The sequence below is a fragment of the Hylobates moloch genome, unplaced genomic scaffold, assembly GCF_009828535.3.
Source record: "Hylobates moloch isolate HMO894 unplaced genomic scaffold, HMol_V3 SCAFFOLD_14, whole genome shotgun sequence".
NCBI lineage: Eukaryota > Metazoa > Chordata > Mammalia > Primates > Hylobatidae > Hylobates > Hylobates moloch.
In genome coordinates this window covers 62,641,375-62,664,345 of record NW_026652289.1, presented here as the reverse complement: position 1 = coordinate 62,664,345, position 22,971 = coordinate 62,641,375, and the positions used below count along the sequence as shown (strand labels likewise).

General features: G+C 50.4%; 1 protein-coding gene across 9 annotated transcripts in view; it reads right to left on the bottom strand.

The window, feature by feature from the left end:
• The window catches only part of MEGF11 (multiple EGF like domains 11), a 373,960-nt gene that overhangs the window by 246,914 nt on the left and 104,075 nt on the right, over positions 1-22,971 (bottom strand). For all 9 annotated transcript variants that reach the window (XR_009209605.1, XR_009209606.1, XM_032175096.2 and 6 more), the window contains one exon: positions 836-941. Coding sequence is in view for 7 of the 9 variants with exons in the window: in XM_058427321.1 (XP_058283304.1) it covers positions 836-941 (106 nt within the window). In the remaining 2 variants the exon portion in view is untranslated. The remainder of the gene's footprint in view (positions 1-835; positions 942-22,971) is intronic.

Sequence of the window (22,971 nt, the reverse complement as noted above, 5' to 3'; positions counted from 1 at the left end):
AAGCATGGACCCCCCGCTCCGAGTCCCCCGCCTTTCTTCCTCTATCATTCACTTCTCCCATTGGGCCCTCATCTTAATTTTATTCATTTGATTTATTAACATGTAAGTAGCAGAGTCATCCTGGTCAGCATGGCCAATCAATTCCGGGGTTTAATTCGGTTTTTCCCTGATTGGGTCTCTGGTCACTGTCTTTCTGCTCACCAAAATCAATACTTTAACCTTGTGCTTCAAAGTCAGGCCGTCTGCAGGGACCTGGCCCATTCCCCCAGGACCTAGTGCCGTAGCTGGAATGCAGCCTGCTCTTCCACTGCAGCTTCGGCCACCCTTCCCCGGCAACACCCTGCCCCCACCAGACAGGAAGTAGTAGGACCCCCTCACCCGTTCTCCTCAGGGCAGGCTGCTGGGGCCACACATCCAAGCTGCCACGTGGCTGCCAGTCCTGGGAGACCAGGAAAGGCGTCACAGCATCAGAGAGCATGCCACCTGGGACCACAGTCCGCATGCCCCCACTTACTGCACCCCATCTGGCTGTGGACAGGGACTGAGCCCCTCTGGGTCTCTACTTTCTCATCTGTGCAATGGCTGGGAAGTGCTAGTGCAGGGAGGGGCAGGACAGTGCATCGTAACTGCAGTTAATGTAAGTTGCCTCCATCCTGACCTTCCAGACAGAATCTACACTGCTCGGTCCTGTCTCTCAGCATCTGGGCCATCTCCCCAGCCAGGCTGCAGACCCTTAGAGGGCAGCTCCTGGATCTCCTGACTGTCTCTGTCCCCTACTGCCATGCCCAGGGCGATCCCCCAGAGAGTGTCTGGCCATCTGAGACCCACACCTTACCTCTCCCAGTGGCTGCACACGTTGGGGTCCTCAGGGTTCAGGGCAAGGGTGGCTTGCAGGAAGGAGAAGGCAATGAGCCCCGTCAGGGAGAGCGCCATCCCGGGCCCTGCACAGGAGAACAAAGGAGGCTGCGTCTGTGATCAGACCATGTTCCTGGCAATTACTTAGTTTCCCATCGTCGTGGGTGATGAGCATTTGATATTTCACATTGCAGGCTTTGACTAACACCGTAACAGTTCACCGGTTCTGAGTAACAGGAGAGTGGGAAGCCTGAGTCAGGAAAAAGTCCAAATTCTAGGCCAGGGGTTCTGAATGTTTTTTGACTCAGGGACAGCTCTGAGAATCCAGTGAAAAGTATAGATGTTCTCTCCAGAAAAATGCCCACAAGTACAAAATTGGCTATAATTGCAGGGTGTCCTCAGGCCCCCGGGCCCATCCTTGGACCCAGGGACCCCAGATCTGGACTGCTTTAAAGGGAATGCCCTCCCCGTTCCCTTATCCCTCATCATTGACATTCTTTGCCCATCTACTTCCTTTCCCCACTCCCTCCTGCCAAGAAGAAAGAGAAAAAAGATGTCTGATGTGGACCTGGGGGGAAATGAGCCAAGAAAACCCTGAGCTCTGGGCCCACAAGCCATGGAAGACGGACCTTGCTTCTTCTGTCTCCCATGGGGTATCAGCTACTTCTGCCCAGAGTGATGCAGTCGCACATGCCATTCCCACTGTGGCATGCCAGGCCTAGGGACCGTAAGGAATCAGTTTGCAGGCTTTGATCCAGGCCCCTGAAGTGATAGCCTATGGCAGGTATATGCCTACGTGGGATGCCAACTCCCTTGCTTCACTAAACTAGGGGTCCCCCAACAAGGGGATCCTCACAGAGGGCAGACAACCTTTCGGGTGGGAGTGGCTGAAATGCCTCCTGAGGTTCCTTCCTGCCCTGGCACTCCAGGACTCTGTGGTCCTCCTGCCTCAGAGAACTTCTAGTCCAAGGGTTGCAACCTGGTGGGTCGCTGGCCTTGAGGGGTGCAGAGGAGCTGGAAATCATACGCACCCAAACATCATCTGTAGGCTGAATGAATACTGTGACTCAGAAAGACAGAACTATTTTTCATGTGTACATAGATGCTATCATGATTTATTTAAAAGCTTCACTGAATTCAGAGTAGCTTTTCTTCTTAATCAACAACACTAAAAATTGCAACTTCCAATAACTGGGGGTGGGGGTGTTACAGAAAATATTTTGACATTGGAAAGGGGTCGCAGGCTTGAAATGGTTGGGGATCTATCCCACTGGCCCTGGGTTCGCAGATGAGAAAGCACTCAACCTGCTTAGGAGAACAGATAAAAGCCGGCATGTATTTTGCACACACCCCCATTTGTACCCTCAGGGAAGCTAAATGGAGTGCCTTTCTTCTGAAAGGTTAAACACTCTCCTTCACTCCACAGTAATTTCCTTGTTAAACTCTTTCTCAGCAGCTCCTTCAAAGATAAACAAATTGTCACCAATTCTGTATAACCGTGGGGGTCTAAATTAATGATTAATGAGGTGTTTCTGTTTGAGATCTGGAAATCTGACTAAATCATCTGACTAAAATGCAGATTTAGCCAGATTTCAAATGGATGCATTCTGAAAATCAGAAAGAGGGGAGCGATTCTAGTGTTTCTGCTCAATGTGCAGAGTCCAGGAGTATGCAAAGCATAGCTGCTCAGAGCTCCCCACCCACACCCCTCAGCCCACTCCCCCAGCCCCGGAGACCCAATCAGCACCTCAGAAGGCTCCACACGAACTGGAGTCTGTGCAACACCAGGGCTGCAGAGGAGCTCAGCGATCATTTCAATCCATTCTCCTCTGGGAGATTCAACCTAGAGCAGAGAAAGAGCCTGCCCCGGACATGGCATTGAGCTATGCGGAGAGTCAAAAGTGGAACAAGCATCTTCTTCCAAGTGGGGTTTGGGCTAATCAGGCATCAAATAAAGAAATAAACAATGGGACACAGAGTTCCAGAAGGCATGGAGTCTGAATGCCAGCTGTAGGGGATGCCTTGCCTTGTCTTGATTCTCTCTGTGGCCCTGACTCATTACTTGGGCCACTCCTATAATCTCCAGCATTCTCCCGAGAGAACCTCCTGACAGCATCTTCAAACTTATTACACCAAGAGTATCAAAAGATGAGGCCACCTGGACAAGAGAAGATTGTTCCTCTGGTCCCTTTTGACCCATGTGATGGGAGAGAGAGGTAACTTGGATCATTGCTGTAATTTGTGAGATTTTAAAATCCTCATGAAAAGAGAGAGAGAAAGAAAGGAAGGAAGGAAGGAAGGAAGGAAGAAGAAGAAAAGAAAGAGAAAAGAAAAGAGAAAGAAAAAGAAGAAAGGAGAGGAGGAGAAGGAAGAGGAAGAAGAAGAAAGGAAGGAAGGAAGGAAGGAAGGAAATTCTCCTTGTCTCCGATACTTCACTCAGGCGCAGTGAAGAAAGAAGCCGTCACCACATGGGGGCAACTCATCCCCATTAACTTTAATGAGACTTTCGCAGGATCTCTCTGAGGACAGATCCCAAAGACATATGCTTATGAGATGACTGAGGGAAAATCAATTCTGCTGCAGTGGTTATTAGGCCGACACCATTTGGAGTGACAGAGGTTAACATATTAGGCACCATCTGATTTAGAGCATTAATAATTAAATAAGAAAATGCCCCTGGTTTCACTTCAGGGGAAGAGTCCATGTAAATAGATCTGCTGGTTCTCTTCCCTCTGGTCCAGCTGTCTACATACTAGGGAGCAGAGGAAGTTGCAAAGGTGGAAAATTTTCTTTCCTTATCAGGCACCGTGGCTACTTTACAAACCCTGATGGACAGGGCAGGGCGGATAAAGGGAAGAGAAAGTGCCCAGGAGGCATACCTCTCAGGCCTGCAGACAGGGTGTTGTCAGCCCACATGGCCACCCACAGGCCATGGCCCAAACTGAGCACTTTTGGCATACCACCTGCCTGGGCCTGGGCCGTGCTGTGGAGGACATAAAGAAATAAGATGCCATCAGCTGCAGTGCACTTGAGGACGCTCAAAGCAGCAAGTGATTAAGTCCCACTGGTGGAGCTGTGAAAGCCTTTGTGGAGTGGGTGGGACTTGGACTGGATGGCGTATGCAAAGGTGGAGGCTAGAGAAAGGGCATTTCTGGGTCAGGTCCAGCCCAAGCAGTGCATGGAGGCAGGAATGTGCAGGAACTTTGGAGGAACCAGACAGCAGACAGCTTGCACTGCAGTGCAGTGGTGGGCAGCATGGGCACCTCTGGAGGGCATTCTCTACAGCTGGGTTCTGTGGAACACTAGTCCCATGAGACATTGATAGAAATCTCTCAGACAAAGATCTCCAAGGGTGAATAAGCTCAGGAAATGCGGCTCGCTATGTCCTCATCCTAAATATTCAGTCTAAGCATTTTAGCAAAGCTTAGACTCTGAGAAGACCCAAAATAAAGAGACCATTTGACTTTTTGTTTCACCCAATATTTCCCATGGAACTCTTCCCAGTGACACAGCTCTAAGAGCGGCATTCCTGATGATAGCGGCTTAGGAAACTCTGCTCCCCTCCCTCAACACCAAGTCTGAAGAAAGGCCTGGTGCATGTCAAGCTGTGTCCTGAGAGTCTGCATGCACTTGTTTATTCTAACACTCAAGGGCCTCTTATGCCTGGCACCTGGTGTTAAGGGAAAATGCTGCCGGGTTGCTTAAGGGACACTGGCATCATAGCAAAGGATCCCTCCTCATGTCCAGGGCTTCTGCTCCGGCCTGGGTTGGCTTTGCTGGCTGAGCAGATCTTAGAGATGGCAGCATCCTCTGGAGGCCCCTGCCTCTGCCTAGGACGCTGCCATCACTAGCACCAGCACCTGTGGAGGCCAGTCTCTCTCCCTGGTGGCAGAACACACCTGGCCAGACACTAGTTGCTCACATTAGCCAAGATGCATAAATTGGGGCAGAAGGCAGACAGACAGATGGCCTCTGCCCTGGGATCAGCTGTTACAGCCTTAAGGTCCATCTGCGCTAAAAATCCTACCCCACCTGCTTCACTTCCACCACTGGCTTCGTTCTCCTGACTGTGCCTAAATCTTGGATGCTGGAGCCTGGAGCCTGGCCCACGTGCCTGCAGCCTGCTCTCTGTCAATCCCAGTCCATCTTCCCATGATCCTCTGCTTCTCAACATATTTGCACTGGTGGCAGGAGTGGCAGCAGTCAGACACTATTTTGTGGGCCCAGGGAAGTTCCCACTCCCACAACAATGGGGATCTATTATAGTGGCTGTTTAGAATGCTGTGCTGAGGAAGAGGGGCTGAGTGGGAAAGCATGCCAGGATTGATTAGTAATGTCTGTCTTGAACTCTGGGGAGGGACAACACAGGTGCCATGTACCGTGCCTATATTGCTGAACAGGTGTTACCACTTTGGAAATTTCTCTCCTCCTATATTTACCACTTAGATATGGCCTTGGCTCTTCCCTCTGGACCCTAAGACCTAAGGATTATTTCCTTCCCCTTGTACCATGCCACTAGAACATATACTTCATGAGGGCAGGGGTTTCCATCTCTTGTGTTCACAGCTATGTCCCCAGCCCCAAGAGCATTTCCTGCACATACAGCGGCTCAAGACATCTTTGTCAACTGATTACTGACTCTGCAGCCAACCTCCAACCCAACCTCTCAACCATCCCAAGCCTCAGGATCAGCCACATTGCTTGTGTCTGGCCTGAGAGAGGACACCAAAGACCCATCCCAACAGCAGGTCACACTGCACAAGGCATTCCGTGTTGTGTTAACATTGCGCTTGCAGAGACACCAATCTGGTGGCATCAGATACTGTACAGTGAGCACCCAGGACATCCTGAGAGCAATTCAAAGACTTCTGCCTGGACCACCCCATCAGCACCGGCGCATATCTGCTCCCCACACAGCACAAGGCCAGCATTGAAGCCCAGGCAATCGCTCAAGCTGCAGTTGGGGACTGGGTGTTCCAGACGCCTCATGAAAAGGCGCTTTCAGGTCTGGGAAGCAGCAGAAGCAAACCCCAAACTGGAGCTGATAAAGCAAATGCCTCACATTTCTCCCGGCATGTGGGTGGAGAGAGAGCTTTCTATCTTCTAATTATAGAAGATACACACACACTTCTCTACTTTTTTCTGAATAAAACAAAAAGCCAAGTTTGCACACAATGGGGCAAATGCCAAGGTTATCGCCCCGTCTAGTGGCCTTCCCCTTCCTCTGCCCTGGCTCTCTCAGCTGGCTCCCAGTCCCCAGCCCTCTCTATTTACTGGCCTTGCTAGGGCCTGATTAGTGTGAGATGAAAAGAGGAGTTGGATCAGCCCTCATAATTAAAAAGCTTCGTCCTTTGCCTTGATGAAGCCTCCTGCCCTGCAGCAATCCCACCAGGGGTTGGGTTTATGTTGAATGCTTTCTAATCTTCCTGTACTTAAAAAAAAAAAAAAAAAAAAAGTTTTAAAAATAAATCCACAGCTCTTAATCTCCAAAAGAGTGATTCCCTGACTGCAGGAGCACAGCAAAAATTCTCAGCGCCAATGTGGAGTCTCTGCCAGGTGTCTGCCCCCTGGGATAAATCAGAGGAGATTGGAGTCACCTCCTGAGACAAGTTAAATATCCACCTCCAAGTCCCTGCTCCACCACCCTGATAAATTCTGCTTTCTCCTTGCCTGGGAAGCCTCGGGCTGCAAATCCTGAAAATGGTACCATGAGGGTTGCAGCCACCATTAATCAGGGTCAAGAGACTGTCCTGTCCCCTGCACGCTGAAGCCCAGCAGAGAGTAAGTGGCCCTGACATCAGTCAGGCCCAGAGAGAAATCACAGCCTACCCTGGAGCAGAACGGTAGAAACCGCCAAACTAATAAAGCACCAGCCTCCCTCCCACAACAGGCACAGCCTCTGAATTCTGGGCCCCCAAACCGCCTCCTGCCTGCCCCAACTCCCAAGCAGGCAACATCTGCACCTCCAGCCTCCAGCCCCTCCGAAGATGAAGGGAGAAAACTTATCTATGTTCTTAGGCCATTCCATTTCTCACAAAGCAATGATCTCCATCTTTCCATTTCTTTGCAGATCAGGACACATTCAGCTGGCCTGACCAACCCCGACGCCTGCCTGGCCCCTCCCCACCCGCAATCTGCCCACTCCTGGCCTTCTCAGCCACCCTCTCCCACCTCCTCCCAGGGCTATGGAGTTCTCATAACTGTAGGTGTCCCTCATGCCCTGCATTAAATCATGGTGACATCCACAAAACCTCTGAAGACAAGTCAGCCTCCCAGGGCCCTTCAGCTCCATGGGGATTTGTCCCCATTCCTGCCCCCTTAAAGAAAACATTCCTTAAACAACAAGGTGCAGCTACAGGGGCCCAGGGGGGAGGAGGGTGCTGAGGGAGGGAGCGCTAGAGAATCCCTGGAAGGCCAAGCCTCTCATGGGAGCTGAGCTGTGAGGATGATGGGCTGGACAGCAAGCCACATGGTGTCCGAACTGGCACCGAGACAAACCTGGGAGCAGAAAGGGTCCAACACCTCATCCTCTAGAAGGGGAAACTGTTCCCTGAAAGGGAGGTGACTTGCTCAAAGACACACGAAAACTTGGTTGCAGTCTTCATGTGAAGGGAATGGTGGAGTCCACCTGACTTGGGTTCGAATCCTGCCCTTGCCTTCCTGGCTGTATAACCCAGTAGAGTCATTTACCTGCTCCAGGGCCGAGTGTTACATCTTGCACATTAGGGAAGACCAACTTCAAGGGCTGTTAAGATAGTAAATGAGAATGCAGGTAACGTGGTTGGCCCACGGTCTGGCACATAGATGGTACCCAATGAACTATTAGTTTCCTTCCCATCCACATCCTTCACCTCAAAGACTCTTGTAACTCTGTAATTTTAGAGTTTCTAAGGAACTGGAAGAAAAAAAAAAGACAATGACAGAAAAATCCTCTGCTGGAGAATCTAGGCATGGCTGTATGTTTTGGGGGACTCCTCGATCAGTCCTAACGGTACAATTATCAAGGCAGATCTCATCTTTCATCCATCCCTTCAGCAAACATTATTGAATGCTCACCAGTCACTGCGACACAGAGAAGACTCAGGAGGGGGCCCTGCCCCAAGCCCCTGAACACTTGCTGGAGGGGAGGTGGGAATGGCTAGGAGAGGGTAGTAGACCCAGGATGTGGCTTAATTCAAAGCACCGAGGCCCCTCCCTGCAGGAAGAGGCCTCTCCCTGCAGGAAGCCTCGGGCCAGTGTGATGGGAAATCAGAGCCCTTTGTAGGGATTGATGCTAATGTCCCAGCAGGTCCCCTGTGTGTTGAGTCTGGCCCATCTCCATTCTAGATGCCTCTGGATCCACTCTTGTTCAGAGCTGCCTCTGAAGGGAGACAGAACCTTTCACAAGCTCATCCAGCCTCCCAACTCCATCCTGTCGGGGCTCAGAAAGCCATACTTCCCCTGCCCTTGGGTCTCCCCTGTTGAATTCAATAGGGGAGTTCCCCTCTGCCACCTAAGTCACTACCTTGCTGTGTGACCCAGGAAAGGTTGCTTAACCTCTCTGAGTTTCACTCTGCTGGTGCACAGGGCTCGAGTCAGACTACATCATCTCTTGGGCCCTTCCAACTCTGTAAGCTTACCTACGAAGTATCGCCCTGCCCTGCCCTTCCCCTCCTCATCTTCTCCTCCCTCTTCACCCCTGCACTTCAGGTTTGCACCATCTCCCAGCTGCAAGGGGATAATGCAGAGGAGGCAGCAGAATTGGATTCTAGTCTTTGATCCTAGAAAACTCATTTAACTGCCCTGATCCTCTTTTTCCTCTTTTACAAATAGGAAGGATGAGAGAACAACAGTTTCTTGTGAGGATTAAACAGATAATGCAGGTGTTGCCCTGCAAAATGCAGCCCAGTGGTGAAACCCGGAGATCAGTATCGTTGTGATGGTCGGGATCCTTAGTTGCTGCCCACCTCTCTGTCCAATCTTCGGCACCCTTTGAAGATGGGCCTCTTTCGTGTGCTCCATTCCAGCCAAGAGCCCACACTAGGACAGGATCTCTCCCGCCACACCTCAGGGGCCACCTCTCCCCCGTCAATAGACCCCCTGAGTCTGGAGATAAACAGAAGAGCCTGGCTGTCAGCCCACAGACATGGGCATCAGACAAGGGTAGCCTCTCCAGGTTTCCTTAGAGAACCTTCCCGACCGACCTAGGCCAGGGAATTCTGAAGCCAGAAACCAATTGTTTCAAAGTTTGAAATGCCCTACCCATGTTCTAGAAAGAAGGTCGTCTATATAGATAAACATGTTTTAACATATATCTTTAACCCAGCATTCCATTTCTGCAATTTCGTGTTTAAAAACTGGCTGGGGCCAAAGACAGGTTCAAGAATGTTTGTTGCATTCTCTCTCGATAAAGGGATATTTGAGCCAGGCACAGTGGCTCAGGCCTGTAATCCCAGCACTTTGGGAGGCCAAGGCAGGCAGATCACTTGAGGTCAGGAGTTCAAGACCAGCCTGTGCAACATAATGAGATCCTGTCTCTACAAACAGTACAGAAAAAAAAAAAAACAGCCAGGCATGGTGGTCTATGCATGTAGTCCTAGCTACTAGGGAAGCTGAGGTGGGAGGATCACTTGAGCCCAGGAGGTTGAGGCTGCAGTGAGATGTGAGCATCCTACTGCACTCCAGCCTGGGTGACAGCCAGACTCTGTCTCCAAAAAAAAAAAAAAAAAGAGAGAGAGAGAGAGAGAGAGATGCTTGCTGCAGCACTGAACTGAGGCAACCTAAATGCCCATGAATGGGGCCTTTGCTAAATAAATTCCACCAGGTCTATATAACAAACTATTATGCAATCATTAAAAATATTGATGTGGAAAAGTATGGAAGCCCATACACCAGGGCATTAATAATATTTGTCATCTTTTGGGGAAGGGATGGAAGACTTGTGCTTTCTAAGTCAAACATTTTTGTTACATTAGTATTTCTTACAATGAGCATTATCATCACTATAGTCAGAAAAGCAAAGATATCTTAAGATTAATATGTGTAAGTTCACCGACACGGGAAGATGACCCTAAAGTCTTATTATGTGAAAAACGCAGGTTACAAAGCAGCATGAGCATTATGATCACATTTATATAAACTGCGTGTGCACAGGCATATGGTGTGTGTGCCGACAGTGAGGGAGCAAGGACAGGAAGATGCTCAGAGGATGTTAAAAATGTTAACAAAGATGTCTGGATGATGATATTTTGGGTGACTTTCTTTCTTTCTTTTTTTTTTTTAGAGACGAGGTCTCACTGTTGCCCAGACTGGTCTGGAACTCCTGGACTCAAGTGATCCTCCAGCCTCAGCCTCCCAAAGTGCTGGAATTACAGGCATAAGCCACCGTGCCTAACCAACTTACTTTCTTCTCTATACATTTTTAGTATGAGCAGGTCTCAATTTTAAGATTTCAAAAACCAGCCAGGCATGGTGATGCATGCCTGCAGTCCCAGCTACCCAAGAGGCTGAGGCAAGAGGATCTTTTAAGCCTCAGAGTTTGAGGCTACAGTGAGCTATGATTGCGCCACTGGGTGAGATCCAACCTGCGGTGAGACAGCAAGATCCTGTCTTTAAAAATGTTTTTTTTTTAACCACAATAAAGCCACCTTCACTTTGAAAACAAAAAAGGGAGGGCCTTAAAGGCAACTCCTCCACAGCTTACCCTCCTCCAGGCCCAGATTCTCCCCCTCTGCTCCTTGGGGCACATTTTCCCAAAGAGCAGGGGTTCACAGAGGGCTTGAGCCCTAAGCCTGCTACCCCTAGGGACACAGGCCACTTGGGGGAGCCTCCCAGGCAGTCCTTGAAGCCATCTGGCTGCAGCGAGATTGCCATCACGACGGTGCGGTATGTGTCCATGCTGTGATGGTATACTCATGCTATGAGGAAAAACATTATGCCGTTTCAAAGACCCAAAATGATCTCATGACACAGAAAAATAGATGGATAATGCACGATTTTGTCAGCTCTATTCAGAATAATAAATGAGTCAGGTATTCATATTTTTAAAGCAATTTATTGAGGCCCTTGGTCCATGACACTGATAACTTCTGGCTTGCAGCCCGGTCGGGTCATGGCCGGCACTTCACCTCCCTCCTCTGTTCTCACACTGGCTCTGCTCTTCCCTAGAATGGCAAGCACAGGGAGCCCTGGAATCTCAGGAGGTTTCTGAGTCCTAATCCCAGCTCTGCCTCTTACCAACTGCATGGCCTGAGGATGGTCATTTAACCTCCAGGGCTCCCAGCTTCCTCTTCTGCAAAATGGGGTTAGTAATAAACCTGACTCCCAAGGTTGAGATGCCAAAGAGACACAGGTTTATGAAAAGGGCCTGTGAACAGCACAGCCCCAGGGAAAATACCAGCATGGCTGGGTTTGGCATTGTCCTCTCTGATGGGGCATATGGGGTGCAGTACAGATACTACTGGGGTGCACAGGGGGAATGAGTGTATTAGGGTCCTGGGCCTGATAAGGACTGCCTCCCGGGGGTGAGGCAAGTCTGCCAGAAGGGAAGAAAGGAACTGAAGGTGAATTTCAGTAAGTCTGCAATTTGGCCCAGCCCAGGCCCTGCTGACCTGCAGTCTAAGCTAGTGATGATTCCAAGTCTGGACCAGAGGCCAATTTGGCTGCATTTCTGGCCTAGGCTGTGTCTGACAACCATCTCACAGCCACAGGCATTTGCAATCAAACAATTCCTCTGAACTCTAATTTCCTGGAGGAGCAAGAAGCTCACCCACCTTCCAGAACTTCAGCACCCTATATGCCCTCCCAAAGGAAAGACCCACTAAAAAACAGTACTGTGGCCAATCAAAATCTGTCCCTCATCTCCCCAGGTTTAATTTGGAAAATGGCACATAAGTCCCAGAGTCATTGTGTGCCTGGCCTGATTATTCGTTGTTTATTTCAGTATTTTCCAGGAAATTGTTCATTAAGGATAAAAGCACCTGCTTACTGTAAGAGAGCATTACACAAAGACTCTGTCGTGGGAGCCTGGAAGAGCATTAATTAATGAAGTGAAACTGAACAAACATGCTATAAATTAAAGGTCTGAAAAGAAATACCCTGGCATTTAGTGGATTATGAAAGAAGGATGAAATGAAACCTCATATTTTTAGACCACAGTGGGGTAAAAAAAAAAATGGGAGGGAGAAAATTACAAAAGGTGGCCGAGGTAACGATCTATTTCTGGAGCAACTGAAGCCTGTGCTTCCATTAAGAGAATTATCAATCAATTCCGTTTTGTCTGGGGGCATATATGCACTGTGTGTGCTAAATTAAAAAGCTTAACATGTCAGCATAGTTTCTTCTGAGGGTTCCGTGGAAGAATGCCAACCAAGGCATTTAGGCTTCAGAGAGGCAAGGCAGGTTATGAGGAGGAAGTCAGGGGGACTTGAGCCATGTCACTAAGTCAGGCCCGGCAAGGCACAGGCCACCCTGAGAACCAGCGTCAAGAGAAAATGTAGCCAAACCCCAATGAACTGGAGCCTTCAGTTAACTGGAAGGTGGCCAAAACAGCCGATCACACTCCCCGGTGCCAGTCAGGCTCAGTCCTCACCGGCGCATTTCAACCAAAGCCAGTGTGATTTTTTCTTCCCCTCTCCTGAAAAGCAGCTTTTAGGGCTAGCTTCTGATAACTTATTCAGCTTAACTTCCCTCCCTTCATACCCACTCCTGAACAAGGGCAGGCCTTCAGGAACAATGATCCTGAAGTCATGCAAAATCCCGATAAATCCAGAGAGATTTGATCCTATTCATCATACTCCACTTCCCTGGGCAGGAAAGGAAAAGGGCACAATTGCAAAAGCGTTTTGGTGACAGGTGTTGGAACTACAGAAAGGTTTTTTCTGCATACCTTCCAATTCAGTAGGAAATACGGAAATATGAACCACCCATTCCTTATTCCTGGAGGCAAAATGGAGGCAGGGGCAGGTTTCCCACCTAACTCCAGCTTCTCTCAGTTGCTTTCTGTTCCCTCCCCAGGCAGGCCTGGGCCCGTGAGGTACTAACCCTCAATACACTGAATCACCCCTATGCAGAAGGCAGGACGCTTGCACCAAGTCCAAACCATGCTTCCCCAATGTTCTAATTCTGTGGTGTGCCCACAAATTTCTAAATTTGCCGTAATACATACAGGGACTCAATAGGGTAGGAAGAACGGGAGGCAAGCCAGAAGCTTGCTAAGCCATGGGAGGCCTCTAACACAGGTATGTTTGGCTGTGCCAAGAGGGAAAGAAGAGGAGGAAAAAGGAATAGGAGTGGGGAGTGAGGCCGGTGGGAGGCCAGCCTGGCAGGCTTGGGAGAGCAGGCATCTGTGGGCCTGGGTGTGCACAGCTGGAAGGAAGCAGGCCTGGAAGTCTGAGCTCAACCAGGTATTGGATACTAATGCCATATTCGGGGACTTGTGAGCCCTTACTAAGAATACTTTGTGAATATTCCTTGTTGGATTAGAACCTAGATGTAGACTTGGTTGAACACTGAGTGTGCTGTTCACTCATCAGCCACTGTGCACCTTACTGAGCACCAGGGCAAAGGAAAAATGGGTGGTTCCCAAGAGCTTGCACTGTGCCAGGTGCCAGCCTTGGTACATGGCCAATTTCAGTCCTTCCAGTAACTCCATCAAGTAGGCATCATGATCTCCTCTTGCAGGTGGCGAAATGCAGGCTCGCGTGGATGACCTAGACACAAATTCAGGACTACCGGCTTGTCCAATGCCATGCTTCTGGGATGTCTCTGTCCTGCAGACTCAGGGGTGTGTGTGTGTGTGTGTGTGTGTGACAGGGACAGGCTCATCTCTTTGGATCAGAGCTTCCTCCATGCTCACGAGATTGGAGCAGCAGAGGGGAGGATGTTAATGCTACTGTGAGAAAAGAGAAAACAACTGGCTTGGAACTCAGAAGACAAGCTTGGGCTGGCTGTGTGACCTTGGGTAGGAGGCTGCCTGCTTGGTGCTTCATTGTCCTCTGCTAGCTGAGAGGAAGCCTCTGTCAGCCAGGGTTTCTCCCACCTGAACCACAGCACCCCAAAGAGGATTAATGGACAATTTTCTCAGTTCTCCCAAAGATGGTACATCCTAGATGCACAAGAGAAAAGTCAATCTGCTACATGCAGTGGTCACATTAGGGCATGAGGGCAGGATTCTCTCCTGAACCTGGCTGAGATGGAACTAGGTGGCCCCTAAGGTCTCTTTGGCTCTGACCTCAGGAGATGGGCTGCAGATGAGGATGCCAGACCTCCTGATCCATGTTAGGTCACAATATCCCGTGTGTATTTCCCTCCTGTCATCCCTTGGCCTAACATCATCTTTAAATGAGCCAATTGTGCCTCAGCTGTGCTTTGAAGAATCTAGGGAGAGACTGGGGATAGGCATCAAAAGGGGATAAGCCCTACTCCTCACTCCCCACCCTTAGGGCAAGCACTGTGTGTTCTGGGTCGGGGGGGATCGGCAGCAATAACTGGCAAGAGATCTGAATAGGAAAGGTGAGCTTAGGGATCAAGAATTAAGCACATGATCCCCCTGCGCCTCCCCTACCTTAGAGGATGTGGAGTTTATTTTATTACACAACAGGTCAGTTCCCCAGCAACGCAGAACAGTGGTTTGTACCCCAGGTATAAGCAATGCCCCATCCTATTCTGGGCTCCATCCAGAAAATACTGTTCTAACAGCTTAAAAAGTAAGAGCACTCCTAGACCTCCTTAATTTTAGGCTTTGCTCAGGGAGCCCCTGCGATGGGAACTGGGAAGGGACAGCAAGTTGTGGAATTCTCTACCACTTCCGCATGGCTCTCAAGAAACAGCAGTAGCCGTGGCAATATCTTTGCATCAAAAAGGACATATCTAGACAGAATAGGCGCCCGCCAGACTCTGGATCATTCCACAAAGTGGAGATGAGGACAAAATCACCCCGAGGGAGGAAGGCAGAGGAGACATTTATTTCAAGCCAATTTCACCCACTGTGGAGCAATCACTAAAGCCAAATGGTAGAGCTGTGCATATATATGTCTCAGTGAGTAAGTGTGGGAAGAGTGAGTGAGCCGGCACAACCGCCAGCCTGGCGCAGCTGCTACGGGGAGGCCCTGCAAGGGGACAGCATCTGCTGATGAGACTGTCTGAGTCCAAGGACGGCCTGATCTGAGCCCCCAGCCAAGGGCCAGGAGAAACAGGCCAGGGACAAAAAAGCACAGAAGTGGGTCTCTTGCCCCAGGTGTGCCAATAATCAGCTGCGTGACCCCAAATGAGTCACTGCACCTCTCTGGGCTGTTCTCTGATGAGGAGGAGCTAGAATCACTTCTCAAGCAGGTGGTCTCACTTGAGAAGAGGACATGGGCCTGAAGGCCTGAGTTTGAGTTTTCCAGCAGCACCCATCAGCCATGGGACTAACAGAAGAACCTTAACAGCTTCTCTAGGCCTTAGCTTAGTCCTCCCCATTTATAAAAGGAGGTTGACTGACAGTCCTGCAATTTGCGAGCCAAATCAGGATCCTAGCTCAGGTCTCTTGCAGCTCTGGAAAGTTCTACAGTGATTCTAAGCAAAAGCAGACATGAGCAGGGAGGGGTGTGTCCTAGTGCTCTCAGCATCTGCCACAGTGCGGATATCAATAAACATTCAATAACTAATCTATGATTGGATCAATGAATCAGTGAACAAGTTCCTGCATTTGCGAGAGGGAACTGAAGACAGTGGTGGTGGGAAGAGACCTGCCCAAGGTCACACAGCTGATCATAGCAGAGCTAACCCCAAATCCAGCACTCAGCCCACTCCACCATGCTCCCAAGAAAGGGAAGGGAGGCCCTGAGCAGCACCTCCAGTGGGGGCTAGGCCAGGCCGAGGCAGCCTGTGGACAGGGGATGAGATTCCCCTTGGAGCATGCTGGATTAGGCCCCAGAATCCACCAGCCCCTCAGTCTACTCCCTGTCCAGCCCATTCACCAAGCCCCTGTCCCATGGGGTGCTTCTCCTCCTTGGGTGCAGAGAGAAGGGCTGGTTGCCTAGCAGCTGGCCAGGCTCTCTCCCTGGCACCTCCTTCAGGCTTTCTTACAGGTATTTACTTTCCTCCTACAAAGATGTGCACAGAGGAGGCAACTAACGACAGAGGCAGAGCGGGATGCCTCAGGAAGGCTTCTGGAAGTTGACTTTCTTCTCTCCAGGGACCTCTGCTGGGAAGTCACAGCCTGATCCTATTCTGTTCTCTCCACCTGCTTTCCTGGGCCCTCAGAAACTGTTTTTCACCAGCCCTGTCTCCCCAGGACTGAGGGGACTTCGGCAGAGACCATTCCTTACCTTCTAGTGAGCTTTTAACAAAGCACACCCTCATTCACCGTGTCCTTTGATCCCAGAAGAGCCTGTTACAGATGAGGACCCCAAGGTGGGACTCAGGAGGGTAGGGAGTTTCAGTGGCAGAGTGGGGACCAGGAGGGAACAGAGGGGGCAAGAGGCACTTCAGCCTTTCCTCTGGGTCCTCCTCTGTCCAGGAGGAGCTACAAAGGCAGAAATCAAAGCTCCCCCATCAGAAAGCTCAGGGCAGAGGCTCCAGGTGGGGATATAGGGAGGGGGAGACACTCCTTCTGGAGGGAACATCTCGCTCCCACTCCCAGCACACACGGACACTAAGCCACTGTGCCCACCCTGGCTGCGCATTAGAATGGCCTGAGGAACATTTTTCAACTCTCAATGCTGTGACCTTATTCCCAGCCAACTAGGTGGGAGGGGTCAACCAGGTGTGGGTGGAGCTTGGGCATTGGTGTTGTCGAAAAGCTCCCCCAGGGGATTCCAGTGAGCAGCCAAGATGGAGAACCACCCACCAGAAGCTCCCCGAGAGCAAGGGCATCAACAGCAAAGCCCACCAAGGGGATGACCTTGTTCTTTCTTCGTCTCTTTCTCCCTTCCCACCCCACAGCACAGGTACCCAGCAGGGGTACCCCCTTCCTGCCAATATCCTAGTTCTTCCCTGGAATCACAAGTGTCCCCCAACCCATCGAAGTGTCAGTGGGTGGCAGAAATATGGGTCCTCTAAGCCATTAGTGAAGTTACCTGTTACATCCAAAAGGCCAGCTAGGCCCAGGTGAAAGGGAAAGGCAACATCACTCTAACAGGAATGCCCACTGACCTCTCCCCTTAGCAGCTATACAGCAACAGGCACAGGGCAGAGAGGTTCATAGCTCCCCCAGCCACCCCGGGGCTGGTACAAGTGCCCTGGGCACCAACCACCACCACCTGAGCCCAACTATAGACTGTCAATGAACAAACCTTTACCTGCACCTCTGCAGGCAGGTGCCCTAGCATCCCTGGCAGATCCTATTTGTAGAGACAAACCTGTTCATCCTTCTCTTTACCCATCTATCTCCTCAGCCATTATGTACTGAGTACCTCTGATATGCCAGGCACTGAAGATACAACAGTGAATGAAGTAAACACTGTTTCTCCCCATGGAGCTTATCCACTGTAAGCCCCATTATACAGATGAGGGGAATGAGGCTCAAAGAGGAGTGATGGCGGAGCAGGCGCCGATCCAGAATTCATGGACAGCCCTGCTGTAGAATACCTGCCCAAGTCCTTCTCTCCAGTCCCACAGTGAAAATCAGCCAGACCCTCCTGCAAGGATAGGAGAGCAAAACTCACTTAGCAGAGGCCCGAGCCCCAGAGCCCCGAGGTCTCTACATCTGATGGTGTCTGTTCTCCCTCCCTCTCCCTCTTCTAATGATAACTCTGTGAGCTGCAATGAAATTCACCTTAATAAGCACTCATTAGAAATATGCTAATGGGGAGGAAGCTGATATCATATGCCCTAAAACCCAAAGGGAAAAGGAGGTAAAAAAAAATTCAATATTGAGTTTTGTCTCATTTCAAAGCCACTTACAAAGTGGCCATAAATCTTCTGTGAGACGTGACATAACGAGGAGCTGCCAGCAGCTCGGATGTTAATAATTAGCTATAGCCAGGTGCTGAACTGGATGCATTTGGCTTCGGAGTTCTTACTACAGGGAGAGAGAGGGAAGGTGCATAGACTAGGACCCGGGTGCCATCCCCAGCCTCACACCTGCACGTCTAGAAGGGTAGGGGGCTGGGCCGAAGCTTGTGGCTGTGAGAGGATACAACATGTGCCAGAAAGACAAGGCTCAAATAACGGAGATGGGGATGAGCACACACACTTTGCTGGGTCCCTGGCAGGACCATGAGAGGGAGGCATCTGGCTCCGTGTTGTGGTTAAGGAAACGTGCTCTGGAGTCAGAGCCGATCTGAACCACAAACCAGCTCTGCTAATTACTAGCTGAGTGACTCCGGACAAATGACTTAATCTTGCGGGGGATCTGTTTCCTCACCTGCAAATGGAGATAGCAATCGTATCCACTGTGAAAATTAAATGAGATAATTACACACGGTATCTGGAACATTGTAAAAACTCACCAAATGTAACTGCTATTACCATTGGGCACACAGTAAACAGAAGCTACTGTTTATACTGCTGCTTCCTTCAGTTTCCTTAAACCTCTCTTCATAGCCATCCAGAAAAGCCCCTGGGTGTTGTGTCATATCCTTTTTGGGTTTTTAATTTGCTGGGCGATTTTGGGAAACTGACTTAACTTCTCTGATCCTTAACTGCCCGTTCTACAAGTGAGGATGATAATTCCTGCTCTGATCTACCTCTAGGGTGGTTGTAAAGATCAAAAAGATAACGCAAGTGAAAGTGCTTTGAAATGTATACTAAATGATACATGTTCAGGGAATTCTCCTCATTCACCTCCAGCAGGAAGGCTGTTCTAGATGCCATGGTTTGTCTCCCCTCTCCCGGCTGCAAGGGACTCTCTCTCCCAAGACCTCACAAGAAGAGTCTACATTTCTTCTAGACAACAGTGTCAGCAGACTACAACTTTTAATTCCTACAGATGTCTAACTGAAGTTCCCTGGAGAGATGGAGATAAACCAAAGGCCACCATTTGGATGGGATGGCCTCATCATCTGGAACGAGTTGTTTTTCATTCCCAAGAAGACACGGATTGGTGCATGCCTTCCCGCAGCTCTGCCACATGTGACCCCCCATGCACGCAAACACCTCCCACAGAGGTCTCTATCCCGATCAGTGTGGGGACTCCGCTGAGCACAGGCTTGGACGTTGGATCCGTGTCAAGTTGTCATGAAGTGTCTAAGGGCTCTCTCTCAATTCTGTCCCGATCTCACTGTGGACACAGCGGCCTGTGGGCTGGCATCAGTCCACGGAGGCACACGCCGAGTAGCTGGAAGGCAGTGGGGGCAGAGGGACAAAACGGGGTCCTCGGCCTGGGTCCTGCGTTGTCCGCATTGTTGGTGAAGGTAGGCACCTTCTCAGGGGGTGTCTTATTGCCTCACCCTCATGCCTGCTCTTTGCCCATCTCCTCTGCCTTTGTTTTATCTTACTGCTTCCTACAGGTTCCCATAATGCCCCCACTTGCTCACTCAGTCCCACTCCTGAAGCCATTCTCTCCAAGGCAGGCATAATGTGGACACCATTCGTCACTGGGGATTGGGGATAAATGGTAGCCCAATTGTAGCTGCTAGGTCCCTGGATTGTCTCCTGAGTCTCTTCCGCTGCCACTGACACCCAAAGGTGAGCCTCAGGCATGTCACATGCTCCAAAGCCCCAGTCCAACTGCTGTGGTCCCTAAACCACCACCTCCCACAGAAGCCCAGTCCATATCAATCTGGCTCCCACCCTAGTCCCTCCTCCTAAATTCTGACTCATGACCCCTCCCCAAATGGCACCTTACATGGTTGCGCAGCCCAGGGCCCTTGCCAGCCTCCTCCCAGGGAGTAAAGCCATGCCCTTCATCCAATCATTCACTCAAGACAGAAGCACAAACTAAGTGCCAGGCATCAGGCAAGGCCCTGCACATGTAACATATCAAGTCATATTCTAACGGGAAAGAGAATAACATTACCAGGAAACCACAGCCCCTGTGGTTTGGTCTCCTCCCCTTGGAGACCTAGACTTCAAGGCCATTGCCACGGTTGCTGGGAGGGAACACTGGCCAGAGGAAGGGACACACATGCTGAGACCTGAAGGAGGCAGATGTGCTAACCAGGTAGGGCAACAGTGCTCCGGGCAGAGTGGGTGCCAAGGCCTGGAGGTGAGAAAGAACGGGTGCACCGAGGCAGCAGAAGTAGCTCTTTCTAGCTGGAACAGAGTTTGAGGGAGCAGGTGGTGCCTTCTGAGCTGGAGGGGGGCTCAGCCCCAGAACACAACACATCTTGTGAGCCAGGACTGTTCTGAGATAAATGGGCAGCCATTCAAAGGTTTTAAGCAAGGGACCAATCTGGCCAGAGTTGTGTTTTCAAAAGGTCCTTTTCTGATTAAAAATAATTTTTAAGTGGAAAAAAAGTGAATGCTCATTAATAGGGGAATAATATTTTAATGATGGACATCCACACGATGGACGATTTGGCAGCCATTAGGAAGAATGCATGGGAACAATATTGGCTGACTTGGAGGGACTGCCAGGAGGTACTGTAGACGGGGAAAAGGCCGAAACCATCTAGTACAGTCCTGTATTTATGAAGCCAACAATTGCCTATAAATGTGTACATGTGTGCATGTGTGTGTCCGTATATGGCTCTTAGTTATATGATATGAAGTATACGTGGCAAAATGTTGGCAAGGGCTCCCTGAGTGGGCAGGGGGCAAGGATGTGACGTAGGGAAAAGAAAGGAGAGGCAAACTAGGAAAAAAAAAAAACCATTTAAAAGATTGAACTGAAAAATGAGCTTGAGACAATCCCACTTAGGTGAGATTATTTATGCAGAGACCTTCAGGTCTTATCTGCTCTGTCCTCTGGCCAGTGCCCCTTCCCAGCCTCCTTTGGCAATGGCCCCAGAATATCAAAAGCAGTTAGGAGAAAGAAAAGTCGGCACTCTTCCCCTGGCTGAGATGAGGAAAGAGGGATCAGACGGGGTGGGGCTGGGGCAGGAAGAACGGCAGGAGGCTGCCACAGTGGGCCTGGGGCCCCATGTCCCTCTGTGGTCAAATGTCCTGATACTCCAGCCAACCCCACATCCACCTCAGAGGCTGAGTAGCAATTGGGTTGCACAGGCTCTTTGGTCACTGTGTCCTTGCCCACCTCTCGCCTGCCCAGCCAGTGCCCCCTCTCTATCAGCCTGGGCAGTCTCTCCACATGTGTCCTGGCCCAGCTATTGACAAACACAGGGTTGAGGGTGGAGAGGGAGTGGGTAGGTCTGGTGCGGAGTCCCTGGTCGCCTTCCCTTCCCACTGGAGTTCTGAGGTCTGACGTTCCTGTTAGAGCAGAGGCTGCTTAAGGCAGGAACCACCCGTCCCACCACTTCACTCCCCTAGGGTCCCCCAAATGGCTGATTCCTGGACATGGCTCTGCCATTGAGTAGTAAGAGGACTTTCAACAAGCCAACCACCTCACCGTTTGGGGCCTCAGTCTCCAGAGCTGTAAGGAGATGCTGAAAAGATCAGAGAAGAGGAGGTGGGGCAGACACCCAGGACGGGTTGGAGTCAAGGGTCTGCTCCCGGCAGGAGCACCTCCAGCCTCCTGCTCGCCCTTTGCCCCTGGCTCCCACTCACTGATCCTTTCTGGCCCCTCATCTTCCTTTCCTGCACAACCATGGCCACAGGCCCAGGCGCCCTGGAGATCCACGGACAGGGAGCCTCTACTGGAAGAATCAAACTCTCTAGATATGTTCCAAAAGCCACATACAGGAAAAGTCCTCTGTGGCGTGGCGGGTCATAACCCCAGACAGTCTAGATGGGCTTGGTTTCTGATTCTGCCTTCCTTGTGGCCTTGACCATCACTTGATCTCTCCAACCCTTGGTTTCCACCTGCAAAGTGGGAATGTTAACAGATCCTACTTCAAGGGGCTTTTGTGAGAACTGAATGAATCAATGCATGTAATCAGCCTAGCCTGGGGAAGAGGTGTTTCTAACTATTATTGGTGGTGGTGTCCATGGATCTCTCCAGCCTATCTTTCCACTCTCATGCCCCACTCCACCTCCCCAGCAGTTACCTTCCTGAGCTCTGAGCTGGACAGACCTCACTCTTCCCCCATCTCCATCAGCATCACGCAGAATACAACCCACTGGGGTTCAGACAAAACGTACTGAGTGAGAAGCTGACTGTCATGCAGTTACAAAGGTTAATTGCAGGATTCAGCAAAAAGAGGGAGGGAGCCTGGCCCACTCATAAATACAGCCAATTAAGAAACAAGCATCATTTAGTAATTACGCCACTGTTAGAAATACACCATCCACTTAGCAGTTTTAGAGCCCAGTGGGGAGGTTCACCTGAGACACTCCTGATGATGGCCACACCAGGGCTTCCCAGCCCCACCAGACCTCACTGGAGCCATCACTCAGCACTGGGCTCTTCAGAAGCAGCAAGTGGCCTTGGGCCTAGAAGAATGCCCATTCCATTGCTCCCTGGAAGCAGTGCCTGCTGGACCCCTCGAGCTGTCCATTAACAGCATCTGGCTAATTAAAGCGAGATGCTACATTTCACTCCTTAACTGAGTCAGAGCTGTGGCAGGAGCCTGGGAGAAGCAGCCCCCACATCCCAGCCGGCTCCCCCTTTCATGTGGCTCTGGGGAGACAAAGCTTCTCTGATCCCTTTGAAAGCTGTGGTCCCACCAGCCCCCAAGCAGGGAGTCAGGCCACCCAGGGGAGAACAGCAGTTCAAAGCCAGCCTGGCGGGCATGGTGGGATCCAGTCGGGATCAGGAATAATTAGGGCATTCCAGACCATAAGAATCAATAACATAATTAACAAATATTGTGCTGTTCCTCAGAATCTTGCTACGAATTATGCTGTCTTTGATCATACAACGTTCCCTGACTGTTAATGACATGTAATATTAATTACTGGAGAAAGGGAACTACTCAGAATGAAGACTTCCGTGGAGAATAATTAATATTCTTTGAGGAGTCGCAGAGCCTGGGAGGGGGGCTTTTTCCCCCAATTGTGATGACGTTAACTGCAGTAAGCCCACCCTCCCTGTCCATGGGCAAGCAGGCCTATCCCTTGAGGAAAGGGTGACTTACACATAGTAGGCATGTTAGAAAGACTTATTAGCGGAAGGAAGGAAGGAAGGAAGGAAGGAAGGAAGGAAGGAAGGAAGGA